This window comes from Urocitellus parryii, unplaced genomic scaffold (genome assembly GCF_045843805.1).
Source record: "Urocitellus parryii isolate mUroPar1 unplaced genomic scaffold, mUroPar1.hap1 Scaffold_118, whole genome shotgun sequence".
Taxonomy (NCBI): domain Eukaryota; kingdom Metazoa; phylum Chordata; class Mammalia; order Rodentia; family Sciuridae; genus Urocitellus; species Urocitellus parryii.
Window position 1 is genome coordinate 167,506 of NW_027551893.1, and position 14,768 is coordinate 182,273.

The 14,768-nt window shown below is 57.6% G+C and overlaps 2 protein-coding genes across 4 annotated transcripts; both read right to left on the bottom strand.

Moving 5' to 3' along the window:
• Window positions 1-4,024: 4,024 nt before the first annotated feature.
• LOC113190416 (leydig cell tumor 10 kDa protein homolog) lies at window positions 4,025-7,549 on the bottom strand. Of its 2 annotated transcripts, XM_026399673.2 has the most exons (4): window positions 7,426-7,549; window positions 7,293-7,348; window positions 4,995-5,169; window positions 4,025-4,871 (listed from the first exon to the last, which is right to left on the bottom strand). In XM_026399673.2, exons 1-3 carry the CDS (start codon window positions 7,520-7,522, stop codon window positions 5,029-5,031), a joined length of 294 nt encoding a protein of 97 aa, XP_026255458.1. In that variant the 5' UTR covers window positions 7,523-7,549; the 3' UTR covers window positions 4,025-4,871; window positions 4,995-5,028. The 2 variants fall into 2 exon arrangements, with proteins under 2 accessions (XP_026255458.1, XP_026255457.1); XM_026399672.2 differs by having other exon boundaries at window positions 4,025-5,169.
• An 849-nt stretch (window positions 7,550-8,398) lies between these two features.
• On the bottom strand, window positions 8,399-14,256 carry LOC113190430 (methylthioribose-1-phosphate isomerase). 2 transcript variants are annotated; one of them, XM_026399692.2, is made up of 6 exons: window positions 14,076-14,256; window positions 13,742-13,980; window positions 12,827-13,002; window positions 11,643-11,819; window positions 11,332-11,556; window positions 8,399-9,484 (listed from the first exon to the last, which is right to left on the bottom strand). In XM_026399692.2, the coding sequence occupies exons 1-6, from the start codon at window positions 14,205-14,207 to the stop codon at window positions 9,357-9,359; spliced, it is 1,077 nt and encodes a 358-aa protein (XP_026255477.2). In that variant the 5' UTR covers window positions 14,208-14,256; the 3' UTR covers window positions 8,399-9,356. The 2 variants fall into 2 exon arrangements, with proteins under 2 accessions (XP_026255477.2, XP_077650560.1); XM_077794434.1 differs by lacking the exon at window positions 8,399-9,484 and adding an exon at window positions 9,527-9,770.
• Between the last annotated feature and the right edge of the window lie 512 nt (window positions 14,257-14,768).

Sequence of the window (14,768 nt, forward strand, 5' to 3'; positions counted from 1 at the left end):
GGCTGTGTGACAGCCAGCCCGTCCTTGCCCTCCAGGGGGCACGGTGGTGTCCTGAGGGCACCCTAGGCCAGCGGGTTGGTCCTAAGAGAACAGAGAAGGGTGTCATGGGCTGAGGGTGCTCTGTCCTCTAATCGGGACACCCCGTCTCCCATGCCAGAAGTCGGGGACACAGAAAGACCCACGACTCTGAAACGCAGTCTGTATTCACATCGGCAGCACAGCCCCATGGGGGCCAGCCCATCCCAAAGGCTCACTGCCACCTTTGCTGGACAGGGAAGGGGGCAGGGGGCTGACAGAATGACTTGCCCTGGGCCCACAGCAGGAGAGGGAAGCGCCTGAGCAGAGTTTGGGAAACAGGAACACTGGGCTCTCATCCCCTGATTCTATGGGTGAGGGAAAAGATGCTCAGAGAGGGCTGGGAAACTGCCCAAGGCCACACAGTAATCCTGGGAGAATGTGGGATGTCCAAAGGCCCCTGGGAGGTAGGGAGTCCGCAGGATGGAGTCTCTAGGCTTATTTCAAGTCGGCCTCCTTCCAGGCAGAGCTTCAGGGGAGGAGAGTGGGGGACTGGTGAGGCGTGGGTCCCAGACACTCGCTCCCTCGGTCTCCGGGCAGCCGGCGAGCTCTGGCTTTGGGAAATGGAAGCCACATTCATCCCTGCCGCGGCGTGAGCTCACTGTCTAGGCATGTGCAGCTCCTGACCCCAAAACCACGTGTGTCCTCTCTCGACCTGACCCACGGAATGGAAATGGGGCTTCCTGGAGGCTCGGACGAGGGAGGGGACCCGGACCTTTGGCTCAGGACATGCCACCCCACTTCTCTGAGAGTCCAGCCCCCTGCACCCCGAACCCCTGCTGACGCAGCAGGAAACCAGCCCGTCAGTCACTTGCTTCCTGGTGGAGATGGCTGGCTGGCAAGCAAGAGCTGCCTGCGTCCCTTCCTTCCTCTCCAAACACAAGTTCACGTGCGAGAATCAGGGCCTGGCCAGGAAACGGGCATTCCAGGCCCCGGGGAGGTGCAGGAAGAGGGCTGAGTGAGAAAAATTGGGTCTGAAAACTCACATTTAATGACAGCCCTGGCGTCTCCTCGCCCCATCCTCCAGCACCCAAGGGCTGTACCCAGTTACATCAGCGAGTCCCAAGTCCTTCAGGCTGCTGAGTCCACACAAGGACAGGGTGTTGGGCTCTCCATTTAACAGATGGGACAACTGAGGCTCAGAGAGTTAGACACTTGCTAAAGGTCACACAGCTCGGTGGCGAAAATATGGTGTAGAACTTGAGGAGTGGGGTTTTGGAGTCTGGGGTCCGGTGCTAAAGGGGGGCTTGTGGGCAGGTGGAAGTCCTGGTGGGGGGAGGTCCAGGGAAAGGATGGGAAAATGAGGCTGGGGCCAGGGGGGCAGGCGAAGGGGGACAAACAGGTGGGTCCACATTCCAGACTCCCTACCTGTAGCTCCCGAAAGCTCTTTTGCCCCCGAGGTCCTTCCTCCTCCCAGGGGCTGGTGGCGGAGACACAAAAGGAGCCAATTTTCAGGGCTCTCTGGCCCGCCCGCGCGCCAGCCTGTGGGCGGCCCTGGCCTCCAGCCTAGGCGCCTCCTGGTGGCGCAGGCAGGTGCCAGATGGCACCAGGGCGCAGCCTGTCGTGGCTCTTTCCTCTTCAGACTGGAAGGTGGAAAGATAGTTCTCAAAAGACGGTGACTCTCAAAGGCATGGGAAGATGCGAACGTGTTAAGTTTTAATTTAACTCCCGCGGAGCCGGCAGACGCCCCAGCGCTTCAAAGGGCCCGAGCCGGAGGCGCGGCCGTTCGCGGGTCCAGGGTGTGAAGCGCAGGCGCCCAGGCCACCGGCTCCCCGTGGGTCGGAGGTGGCCCTGCAGCGTCCCAGGCCCCGAAGTCTGGAGCCCAGTGGGTTAGAAGGACGACGTGTGGCTCCGCGGCTCCAGCCGGGAGTTATGGGGGGGTTCAGAGGCCAGTGGCGCGGTACCCGCGACGGCTGTGCAGAGGGCGCGCCCGTGGGCCCGCCCCCCGCCCGCCGCGCAGGACCGGCTCCTGAAGCCGGGCTGTCCTCGTAGAAAGGAGGGCTGCGCCCGCCCCAGCACACCTGCCACCACCAAGACCGCATGAGCAGCCAACAGCCACCACCAAGACCGCATGAGCCTGAGACAGGGGACCTGCGTGCTCTGCGTGCGGCCCCGGGTGCCACCCCAGCACACGCAACAAAAACAGACGGAAGCAGAAACTCAGAAAGGCCCCTACCAGGGCAGGGGACAGGGCAGGCTGCTCCAGGGGACATCTGGGAAGGGCAGTCAGGGGCTGAAATTCCAGATGCAAAGGCCGTGGGCCAAGGCGGGGAGGAGGGTGGTCTCCAGGGGACACAGGCTGGGGTGGGGCTTGTGTCCTGTTCTCACTAGAGTCAGTTCTGAGCTCTGCCCAGGGCAGAGACGGGCACAGAACGAATTCTGAGTGCTCCAAGAGCCCGCCGCCAAGGGCAGATGTCACTCGCTGCTGAGCTGGGCACAGGTGAGGGCCCTGGTCCCCTGCGGGAGGCTCAGCGGCCCACCCCAGCCCTCCCCGCCCCCCCCCCCGCCCCCGGCCCCGTGCCCGGCTCTCCTCCAGCCGCCTCCTGCCGCAGAAGCAGAAGGTGGGAGACGGGAAACTCCAACTGGGGCCTCCCCGTCTGAGTGGGCGCTGCTGCCACAACTTCATTTCTTTCTTTTTTTCTTTTTACATTTTTTTTTTTAGCTGTAGCTGGACGCGATTCCTTTATTTTATTTATTTGCATAAGGTGCTGAGGACCGAACCCCGTGCCCCACGCGTGCCAGGCGGGCGCTCTTCTGCTGAGCTCCAGCCCCAGCCAAAACTTCACTTCTTGAAGAGGTGGAGTCGGGCTGGGGCTGGGGCATACATGGGAGGCACTGGGTTTGCTCCTCAGCACCATATAAACATAAAGGCATTGTGTCCACCTACAGCTAAACAAATATTTAAAAATATGTTGAGCCAGGATTTTCTCGTTTGTGAAAATTTTCTTCCCCCCACTTTTTGGATGTAAAATTCACATACACTTCTTTTTTGGTACCAAGGACTGATTGAACCCATGGACACTGAACCACTGAGCCACAGCCACAGCCACAGCCACAGCCCGCTCCCCTTTAAAAAACGGTGGAGACAAGGTCTCACTGAATTGCTTCCTGCCTCACTGAGTGGCTGAGGCTGGCTTCGAACTCGCCATCCTCCTGCCTCAGCCGCCTGAGCCCTTGGGATCATAGGCGTGCGCCACTACACCTGGCAAAACTCGCCACCGCAATGTGCACAATGACCTCTACCTGGACCCAGAACATTTCCATCCCCTAAAAGAAGACCCTGTCCCCCGATGTTTCTGTCCCTGTAGACTTTTCTGTTCTGGAAGTTTCCTACCAACAGAACCACACTCTGCGGCCTCTCCTGTCTGGCCTCTCACTGGTCACTGTGCCATGGTCTGCAGCAGCACTTCGCCCTTCTTCAAAGCAAAACAACACTCCACTGTGTGGCCAGACCCCCTCTGCTCCTCCACACCTTTGGGCTGTTGTAAATAATCCTACTAGAATCACCTGTGCACAGGTATTTGCGTGAACACCTGTTTTCTCTTTTCAAGTCTCTGGCTGGGGTGGATTGGGGACATCACACCCAGTGCTGGGCTGCTAGTGAGCACCCCTCACTATCATTTATGAAGCTTCATTTCAGCCCAAGACCAGGGGGCCTCACTGCTTTGGGCCTGTGGTGAGGGTGCCAGATGGCAGTGGGAGGGGACACAGGGGACATGTGTAAGAGCAACTGCTCACAAAGACAGGAAGTTAGGGTCCCACAGGCTCCTGAAGGCACGTCTCTCCAGTGACCCAAGGACCTCCTAGCATGCTCTACTTTTTTTCTAAATACCTTTATTTTATGTGGTGCTGAGGATCAAACCCAGGGCTTTGCAATGTGCTAGGCGAGCGCTCTACCACTGAGCCACGACCCCAGCCCCTACTTTTTTAAAAACCAAATTAATCTTAGTTGATGAACACAACACATTTTATTTATTTGGACGTAGGCCTCACAGGTGCTGGGCAAGTGCTGGACTACTGAGCCCCAGCCCGTCTCTACTCTTTAAGGTTCACAGCACCTCCAATAGCAATACCCTGGGGACCACCTACACACGTGGATTTTTGGGAGCCACTATCCATATGCTTAAGTCCTTAGGGACATCCACTGGTGACGCCAACTCCTTGGAGGGAGGAATGGGGCGGTCAGGAAAGCATGGGCCATGGGGGCCCAGCCATCTGTGTCCACAGGCCCCATTCCCCAAAGGCCACAGTTCAGTGTCACCCAGACCACAGCCACAGGAGAAAAGGGCAGTGACCAGGCCAGTGCCCTGCGGACACAGGCAGTCCAGTCCAGCAGACCTGAGTACCAATGCAGGTGGAAGGGCCCCAGGATGGACAGGGAGACTGTGGTCAAGTGACAGTGCCGGGGACAGCTGCAGGTTCCAGCTGGAACATCAAGGCCATGACCAACCTGGGCATCCCGCCAGTTGCGGTGACCTACAGTGCCTGCCCACAGGCAATGCTTTATGGGGGCAGGGCTGATTGGCATTGGGACCTTACAAGGTGGCTCCTCGTTGGCTGTGTCCCCAGGGCTGAGGAATGGCTGGGCAGACAGAGGAAATGACCAGAGTCACCTAGGGTCTCAGTAAGCACAAGAGCCCTCGCAGCTCCATGTGCAGAGCACCATCATCTGGGATGAGCAGGACAGGACAGGTCTTCAGTGGAGCCCGGTGGGCACCACCCGCTGGCAGGAGGGCTGACAGGAGGTAGGCCAAGCCAGGTTTATTGTTCTGGGGTTCAGCAGTGGAGACGGGGCCCTGGCACGGGACAGAGGCAGCTGAGCACACCCCTTTCTTGGTGCCCTGGGAGGTCCACCTGCATGCTATGGTGCCCCCTCAAGTCGGTGCCACCCGGAGCTGGGGACAGGACCCTCTGCCTACGGTGCCGCCTGCGGGGTGCAGTGGGGCTGGGGCCTCAGGAGGGTTTCCTGGAGGTGGCAGAGGCCCCCTTCTTCTTGGCTGGGGCCCGCAGCAGTGCCAGCCTCTTGGGCAGACTGGAGCTCGCTTTCATCACCACGTCGTGTTCGATCTTCTTCCGAATCCCAACCTCCAGGTCCTGAGGAGGCAACCAGAGAAACCCGAGGTGGGGAAGCCGGGCTGCCACTCTCCTGCCCAGAGCCCTCAGAGCTGGGTCGGCAGGTCTCCCCTCACCTGGCACCGGCCTGGGAGTCTGGACCTAAGTCTCACCCACCCACTTTGGGGCCTAAATGCTCAACTTTCTCACATCTGTACCTCTGTTCATGTCCACTTTATAGATGGGGAAACTGAGGCTATGTAGCAAGGAGGTCCTTGCCGGGGATCCCCAAGCCACATGGGTGCCCAAAGCCTCTGACCTCAGATGACCCTCCTATCCCATGTCATCTCTGCTTTGCTGAAGGTGACTGAGGCTCTGAATGGGGACGTGAACCAGTCTGGCTGAATCACCACCCTCAAACTGCACCTTCCCTACCTACACAAGTTCCAACACCATGACCACCACCACCAGGGTGGCTGACCGCGTGCTCAGGTACAGGGGACAGGAGAGTGAACAAGATGTGGAAAAATCCCTGCCCACGTGGAGCCAATATTCAATGCAAACGTGTGGAAGAAATTAGTCTCAGTGACATGGTGCATTAGACTTTTAAATGCTACTAAGCGCTGCTGTGCAGAATCAGAGATGATGGGGAGGTGACGCTGCCATCAGGGAAGGTGTCACTAAAGCCACCTGCAGAAGGGAAGGGAGCCATGCAGATTCTCAGGGAAAGAGTCCAGGCAGGGAAAGCAGCCAGAGTGAAGTTCCAAAGTGGACAAGGAGTCACTAAGGGATGAGTAAGGGACTCTCCAGAGGGAGGGAGGGGGAAGAGGGGAGGAGAGATGGGCAGGGCCCTTCTGGCTGAGGTGAGGACCTGGGCTTTTCCTGTGAAGGGGGTTCTGGGCAGAGCAGGGACAGGCTCCCTAGGGCTGCTGTGGTGGCTGTGGGGAAAGGGTGGAAGCCAGGAGACCTGGCAGGGGATGACCACGAAGTCCAGTTGGGAGGTGACATGGATGGGAAGTGGGTGGATCCCAGACCAATTCTAAAGGGATGGAGAGAAGCGGGAATAGGATGTAGTGAGATAAGACTCCAGGACCATGGGTGGGGAGGAGGGGGACGGGAAAGATGCATCAGGAGCTCTTTTGGACACTCGGAGTCTGGGATGTACTTGAAACTCCTACCCACCCCCCACAGAGATACGCAGACCACTTCTACCCAGGTTTTCTCTTCCCACTGGGGCTGGTCAAGGAACCCAGGGCTTCTTAAATGCTAGGCAAGCACTCTGCCACCAAGTGCAAGCCCAACCTTCCTCTAAGGTACTATGACTAGCCTTCATCCTCCTCTCTCAGCCTCCACAATAGCGAGGATTAAAGGGGCCAGCCACTGTGCATGGGTTGGGGGTTAGGTACCCAGTTTTTAAAGAATCACACTCTGGGGAGACTAATGATTTGCTCAAGGTGACGAGACTAGTGAGTGTGGGCTACAATTCAAATCCACGTCTGCTGCCGACAAAACACACCTGAATCTCCTTCCAACTTCTCCATCAGCTCAACCCTACCCACTTACACAGAACGGCTACACTTCAAGACTAGCACAAAAAGCCTGGGCGTGGTGGCGCAGGCCTGTAGTCCGATCGGTTCGGGAGGCTGAGGTGGGAACGTTGCAAGTTCAAAGCCAGCCTCAGCAACTTAGTGAGGCCCCTGTCTCAAAAACTAAAAAGGGCTGGGGGTGTGGCTCCGTGGTTAAGCGCCCCTGAGTTAAATTCCTGGTACCAGGAAAAAAAGACAACGCGAACCGAGGCCGTGCACCCCTGTCGCCCCGCAGGGCTCTCAGCGCCGGGAAGGCGGTGCCCTTACTAGGGCGGCTCACAGGTAAAAGGCCAATAGCGAGGAGCTACTGCTCGTCGCCGGAGCCGAGATCTGCACCCAGCGCTGCCTCCTGGCAAGGCCGGGGTTCTGCACCCCGCAGCCGGCGGGCTGGGAAGGCTCCTCGTTCCAGGCCTTGCTGCTTCCAGGCCTGCAGAACGCGAGGCGCGTTTCTCACTCCCCGCGCCAGAGAGGAGGCAGAGGCTCCGAGGCCGGGCCTTCTCCCGGGCCCTCGACGCTCCCTGGGAGCCACCTCAGGTCGCCCGCCGGCTCCACCCGCCGCCGCTCGCTGGCCCCGCTCACCTTCTTGAGCTTCCGCTGCTGCACGACGCGCGCCTTCTTGGGGGCGATAACGCGACCTGGGAAAGACGCGGTGGCATGAGGCCGGAGGGTCCTGAGCCCAGCTCTCCCCGCCCTTCCCGGCCCCGCTTCTCACCTCCTTTCCGCGGCCCGCGGTTCCGCTCCGAGGCCGCCGCTGCAGTTTTACTCTTCGCCGGCTTCTGCGCCTGAAACTTGCGCTGCCCCTGCGCCATGATCGGGCACCGCCGGAAGGGGCGAGGCCTCGGCCAGTCGTAACCGGAAGGAGCTCGGCACCTGGGATCCAGCGGGGCCAGAGGGCGCAAGGGCTCACGGGATATAGCGTGGCTCCCCAGGAGCTGTCAATCATACCACTAGCGAACAGTTCCCAGTGTGTAAGGCCAACTTTACGAGTGCTTCCTAAAAGGCGCATCATTTTATGCTCTTTATACATAGAAGCCCGGATTAGGGTGAGGCCAGGCCTGGAAAATGTAAGGGGTGACAAAAACTTCAGTGATCATGATATATATATATATATACATTTTTTTTTTTTTTTCTTTGCAGTGCTGGGGATAGGACCCAGGGATTCTTGCAGGCTAAGCAGAAGCTCTGAGTCACACCCCAGCCCCCCAAGAATCCTTTCAATGTTTTAAACCATCTTAAACCAGGCGCATGGTACCCGCCAGTAATCCCACCCACTTGGAAGCCTGAGGTAGGAAGATCGCAAATTCCAGAAGGTCCATCTGGGCAATTTAGGGAGAGCTTGACTGAAAGGGGAAAAAAAAAAAGCTGGTTGGATTCTGCTCAATCCCCAGTAAGGCCGGGGCTGGGGATGTGGTTATGCTAGAACACTTGCCTGCTGTGTGTGAGGGTTCAATCCCAGCACCCTATTCCCCCAAAAAACAAAAACAAATAAAATTCACCACATTCAACTATAGCGTGTAGAATGGCTGCCTGATTTTGTAAATCAAGTTTTATTGGAACCATAGCTGGTATCAGGCATGAGGAGAGTAAACTCAAATGGCAAATATAAGGTTAAATTCTTTATTTAAAATCTTGGAACCATGGAATTATTTTTACATTCTTTTTTTTTTTTTTTTTTGTAACTGGGAATTGAACCCAGGGCACTCAACCACTGAACAACATCTCTAGCCCTTTTTCATATTTTATTTAGATACAGGGTCTCGCTGAGTTGCTTAGTGCCTCACTAAATTGCTGAGGCTGGCTTTCAACTCTCGATCCTCCTGCCTCAGCCTCCCAAGATGCTGGGCTTATGGTGTGTGGCCCTGTGTCCAGCTGCCTAATTCTTTTAAAAGAGAAAAATACTGCATTAGGTGGGGCGTGGTGGTACACGCCTGTAGTCCCAGTGGCTTGGGGGACTACGAGGATGAGTTCAAAGCCAGCCTCAGCCACTTGAGTGAGGCACTAAGCAACTCGGTGGGACCCTGGCTCTAAAAAAAAAAAAAAAAAGGGCTGGGGATGTGGCTCAGAGTTCAATTCCTGGTACCTATCCCCCCCGAAAAAAAAGAAAAAAGAAAAAGAAAAAAATTGTATTAAAATATTATTTCTCTTAATTACTAAGGTTTTGGGGAGTCATTTAAGTAAGTAGGTGTTACGCTACTTACTTAAGGGAGGTACTAGTATCAGCCCCATCTTATAATTGAGGAAAGGCACAGAGAGGTGAAGCGACTTGCCCAAGATAACACAGTGGAGAAAGAGATAGAGCTGGGATTTGAAATTGGGCAGCTTAGTTGCAGCTCCTGGGTTCTTTTTTAAAATATCTTTTAGTTGTCAATGGACCGTTATTTTATTTATTTATATGTGGTGCTGAGAATCGAACCCAGTGCCTCGCGCATGCTAGGCAGGTGCTCTACCACTGAGCCACCACCCCAGCCTGCTGCTGGGTTCTGAAGAGCTGTGCAAGGCCCTGACCGCTCTCCCTGCTCTAGAGAGAACCGGGGGAAGGTCAGTTTTGGGTAGGCCACTCGATCAATTTATTATAAAACCTGAGAGACATGGGCAAGGTAGAAGGCTGAGGTGGTTCCATCCGGTCCGTCTGGGGTCCCTCCGCTAGGAGACCGCGGTGCTCAGGGCCGTCCGGAGCTCGGCCGGGGCGAAGACACCCAGCTCGGTGACGATGCCGCCCGTGATGAGGTCATGGGGGGTGACGTCAAAGGCCGGGTTCCAAACCTCAATTCCTGCAGGGAGAGAGGGAGGTGTGGAGGGAGGATGTGGTGCCGTGGACATTCCCAGGCTCTTGTCACCTGTGTCCATCACGGTGATTCTTGAGAATCTGAGAGTCCTCGCCCCTGAAGCGCAGGAAGGCTGGGGCAGTGCACCTGTGACAAGGTCAGACCCCTCCATTCTTGGACCGTCCAGCCCAGGCAGGCAGCTTCACGGCCTCACGCGCCTCCGCCACCTCTGGCCACCGTGGAGCTTCATCAGGAACCTCAGACCCGCAGGGTGCGGCGCAGCCCGTCAAGCCTGGGTGGGAAAGAACCTCAGGACCTAGCCCTGTTCTGAAGTGGCACCCCTTTCTCCACTGGAAAGTCTTAACTGGGCCTCTCCAGAAATCTTCCCCATGGCTGATTTTAGGACTTTCAGCAAAAGAGTCTCTGTGAAAGAGTCCAGTGTAGATAAACTTCCTATTTTCATGTCGCCCTATTTACTTGGCCACTGGTCAGGAAGATACCAGCACTCCAGGTGCTGGACATCCCTTACTAGTTTTCACAAACGTATCCAGTATAGTACTTTGTAGAAATGTGCAAACAAGGCCTCTGGCCTTGAGCTGGGCTTCACAGAGATGTCTACATTTTTAAGATAAGTTACAAATGGGCTCCATGGTGACAGCTGGCAGGGGGAGGGAAGAAAGGGGAGAAGAAGCTCTCCCCTTCTCAGGTGTTGTCCTTGAAGAGTTAACTTGCCCAGAACAGAGAAAGAAAAGGCTGCTTTTATGTGAACTTCTGCAGACTGTGAACTTCTGAGCCCCTCCCCTTACATGCTGGGTATAAAACTCTGAAACTCCCTGAACTTGGGGTTCAGGGAATTGATTGATGACAGCAAAAGCTGTGCCCTCTGAACCTGGCTGCAGCCAAATACAACTGTTTCCTGTCGTCTTAGGTGCCTTGCCTCGTTTGTCCTCCTTGAGGTCTTTTTCTTTCTTTCCTTTTCTCTAGCACTTGGGCTGGAACCTAAGTGCTCTACCACTCAGCTACTCCCAGGCCAATGGAAAAACAAACAAACAAACAACAACAACAACAACAAAAAAAAACTGGGGCTTGGGTGTAGGTGGAACACCTGCCTGGCATGCACAAGGCCCTGGGTTCCATCCCGGCACCAAACAGAAAAAGAAAAAATCATTTTCTATTTGTGATCATCACTGTAACTGCTGATATTTCTTGAGCTAATATTTAAAGGGACTGCATGCTTCTAAAGGTCATGTGGATTCATTTACTGAAGGTCCCTGAGTTTACGAAGAGGTTCTTTTCTCTTCTCTACTAGGGACTGAACTCTGAGGCACTCGACCACTGAGCCACACCCCAGCCCTGTGTTATTTAGAGACAGGGTCTCACTGAGTTGCTTAGCACCTCCTCATTGCTGAATCTGGCTTTGACTAGAGATCCTCCTGCCTCAGCCTCCGGAGCCACTGGGGTGACAGGCGTGCTCCACGGAGCCTGGCTTCTATGAAGAGGTTTTAATGGTAGCTTATCTTTTTTTTTTCCTTTGCAGCCCTGGGATGGAACCCAGGGCCTCCCACATGCTGGGCTGGGGCCCTACCACAGCCACACCACAGCCTGGCTCAGTTTCCTCCGAGACAGCTGGCGGGACTATTCTTGTTTCTCACTCAAGTGAGGAGGTCACAGAGGATACAGGACACCACGTTACTCACTGCAAACTCTCACCTGAACTCAGAGTGCCCTGCTGTAAGGAATGGCTTGACGGAGCTGCCTGTCCCCCCCGCCCAGCAGGCTGCCCATGCCCTACATGCCACCCACCCCCAGAAGTGCTCAGGTGCCAGCGTCTCCTGTCTGAGCCCCCAGCTTACCGGGTGCTGCGATCCTGACCCCGTTGACGTCAGTCAGCTCCTGGCCGGGCCGCTCCTCAATGACGATCTCCTGGCCCGTCTGCAGGCGGAGGTCGCACGAGGAGCTGGGGGCGGCCACGTAGAAGGGGATGCCGTGGTGCTTGGCGGCAATGGCCAGCTGGTAGGTGCCCACTTTGTTGGCTGTGTCACCGTTGGCGACCACGCGGTCGGCTCCCACGACAACGGCTGGGAGAGAGAGGCTGGGGGTCACGTGACCTGGTCCTGGCTGCCCCGAGCCCTGCCCACCTGCCCACAGCACGCAGCCCGCTGACCTGACACTCCCCGGTGCGCCATGGCGGCGGCCGCCATGCTGTCGGTGATGAGGGTGGCGGGGATGTGCTCATAAACCAGCTCAAAGGCTGTCAGCCGGGCTCCCTGGTTGTAGGGCCGCGTCTCTGTGCAGAAGGTGCGCTCCAGGCGGCCCAGGTTGTGCAGGGAGCGAATCACACCTGTGGGGGCAGCAGAAGGACAGGGTTGCCCAGTGGTGAGGGACGCAGGCGCCTAGGCTGGGAGGGGATCCCCAAAACCTCACCAAGCGCAGTCCTGTCCCTGCTAACACCTATTTGTCCTTCCCGCAGTCGGCCCCTCCCACTTCCCTGGGGCCTCCCTAGGGCAGAGACCTTGATTGCTTTATTTCCTTCGGACTCCAGTGCCCAGCACACAGCAGGTGCTTAATGCATGCTGGTTGCAGCAGGGCACTGGAGTGCCATGGTGGTGCACGCCCACAGTGCCAGCTGCTTGGGAGGCTGAGGAAGGAGACTGCAAGTTCAGGACAAGCCTGGGCACTTAGCAGACCCTGCCTCAAAATAACAAGGGCTGGGGACGTGGCGCTGCGGGAGGGCGCGTATCTGGCATGTCTGAGGTCCAGTGCCACCGGAAACGAAAACAGCCGGTTGAGTGGATGAGTCAAAGGCAGGAGTCCTTTATGAGACCAGAATTCCAGGACTACAGGAGGGGCCCAGAGAGCCAGGAAGCTTCCCGGATCCTGAGCGTCAAGGGGACCTGCCGCCTTGACACTGCCCACCCCTCCTGGTCACAGCCACCCCGATCTCACCTGCAGGGAGGCTGTTCCCTTCTCCTGTCCTTTTGGAGTCCACATCCCACCCACTCTCCAGGCATAAGCCTCAGTCCAGGCCCATTAAGTGACCGGGCCTGGAAGAGCAGGTGATCCTATCAGGAATCTTGAGATACAAGGAAAGTTTTGATACTCTTGGCTCTTTTTCTTGTGATCTGAGCCCTGGGAGTCCCCCGTGCCAACCCCCAGAGCATGAAGATAAAGGAGAGCAAAGCTAAGGACAGGACAGGTGGATCCTTATGTCATTGGTTGAGCCCTGGGTCTAGCTGTACCTGATGCCAACCACCTACATTCACTGTTTTGGGTGGATAAAGTGGTTTGAGTTTCTTTTCCATCCAATAAAAACAAAGGCCCACTCCTGTCCCTGAAGACACCACTCACCTAGGGCCGTGCCGTAGCCAGCAGTGGCCAGTGCCCCAGTGTTGCAGTGGGTCAGCACGGTCACCTTGCCCCCCCCAGGGGCTGCCCGCTCCAGGATGTGGTGGGCTCCCAGGTCCCCGATGCTCCGGTTGTCTCTGAGGTCTTTCTCCAGCATGTCCTCGGCGCAGCGGATGACTCTGGGCCGACAAGGAGGGTTAGCGCCAGCTGCCAGGTCCAGGCTGGTCCCGCCTCTGCCCAGGGCTGTTGTGTGAGGCCTACTGCTCAGGCCTCTTGCTCTTGTGAGGCTGGACGTTCTGCCACCGGCACAAACCCCTTATGCTCACAGTGTGTGCTCGCTATTTCTGGTGTGCCAATGCTAGGGAGGGGGCAAAGGAGTAAACAAGATGAAAATCTGTCCCTGTGGAGCTGACACTGGGGTCGGGGGGCAGGTGATGAGCAGATAAAATGAAGGAGGAGGCAGCAGAATTCCCAACAGAGAGCAGGGGGCCAGCTGTATTATGAAGAGGGGTTGGGGAAGGCAGAGACCTGAAACCCCAAGCTCTGGGGTTACTTGGCTTGTAGCAAGTGCATGTGCCAAGGCCCTGAGGCAGGAGTGAGCCTGGCCTAGTCAAGGAACACTGAGGAGACAGGTGTGGTTGGAGCCACCGGGAAGAGGAAGAAAGGAAGAAGGCAGGTAAGGGATGAAGACCGGAAACAAAGTTCCTCAAAAGCAAAAATCAAGGGAACCAGGGGAGCCACACGGGCACAGGTGAGCTGGGCATGGGAGGGGTGGGGTTTGCATAGCTGAGGTCAAGAGCTCTAGGGCCCAGGTCCGTGGCGTCACCTGAATGCCGTGCCTCTATTTCCCCATCTGTAAAATGCGTACACAAAGCCAACAGCGTCTGTTGCCGGGGTGACCGGCGCAGGGCTCCCTACCTCTCCCGGACCGCCTCCTCGGTGGCGCCCTCTTGCTCCGCCTCCTGAGTTGCGGCGTCCGCCAGGTCGCGAGCAGCGCGGGCCATGTTGACAGCGGTGGGCCGGGCGGTCACGAGGAAGCTCAGCCTGTCGCGCACGAAGTCCACCAGAGGGGCAAGACCCGGCCCCCCGGCGCCCGTCTGGAGCTCCACGGCGAGGCTGAGGCAGCCCACCAGGGCGATGGCCGGGGCGCCCCGCACCTGTGGCACAGGGCGGCAGGGGCTGCAGAGGCTGCAGAGGCTGCAGAGGCGCGCGCTCCCCCGCCCCCAGCCTCGCCGTCCCCGCGCGGCCCCACCTTCATGGCGCGGATGGCCTCCCAGGCCTGCGTCACCGAGCCCACCGCCTCATAGCGGCTCTGCTGGGGCAGCAGCAGCTGGTCGAGGATCTGCAGCGAGCCCCGCGAGTAGCGGATGGCCTCCAGGGGCATGGCTCCGCCGCCACCGTCACCGCCGCTGCAGCCACCGCGCAGGCGGGGCGGGACCTCCCGGAAGATTGCACATGCGCATTCCAGCCCTATCCGAGGGACTCCCAGACCCGAGTCCATGTGGCAGAAGCCACCCCAGCCCCTCGCCAGTTACCCGGCCCCTTGGAACCCCAAAACGCAGCGTCTGCGGAGCGCCTGGCCCCTGACCGCACTGCGCAGCGGCCTCTGAAGGGAGACGGAGGCCCGAGTGCTGAAGTCCCTTGGGTTCCGCAGGCAGGGCCCCCTGGGCCTGACCCTGTAACTGGCAAGCCCACCCCCCGACGGGGCCAGCATATGGCGTCCAGCTGACAGGAGTTGGAGTGGGGGTCGCATCATCATCCCAGAATCCTAAGGTGTAGGCCGAGGCCACTACCTGGGGGACTCCAGGACTGGGGACTAAGGAACCGGCAGGCTCTTCAACGCTGCCCCAAGCCCTGTCCATCCCAGTGGAACAGCGTCCACTTGATGCTTGAAGCACAGCCCTTGCTGCTCTCCCACGGCTACTGAGATTTTAAGGGGACACGT

Coding starts and splice junctions, on each gene's coding strand:
- LOC113190416 (XM_026399673.2), bottom strand. CDS start 7,522: ATGGCGCAGGGGCAGCGCAAGTTTCAGGCGCAGAAGCCGGCGAAGAGT. Junction 7,349..7,425: donor CCGCGGGCCGCGGAAAGGAG/GTGAGAAGCGGG, acceptor CGTCTTTCCCAG/GTCGCGTTATCGCCCCCAAG. Junction 5,170..7,292: donor AGCAGCGGAAGCTCAAGAAG/GTGAGCGGGGCC, acceptor TTGCCTCCTCAG/GACCTGGAGGTTGGGATTCG.
- LOC113190430 (XM_077794434.1), bottom strand. CDS start 14,207: ATGCCCCTGGAGGCCATCCGCTACTCGCGGGGCTCGCTGCAGATCCTC. Junction 13,981..14,075: donor AGGCCATCCGCGCCATGAAG/GTGGGGCCGCGC, acceptor CCTGTGCCACAG/GTGCGGGGCGCCCCGGCCAT. Junction 11,820..12,826: donor TGGCTACGGCACGGCCCTAG/GTGAGTGGTGTC, acceptor CTGCCCCCACAG/GTGTGATTCGCTCCCTGCAC.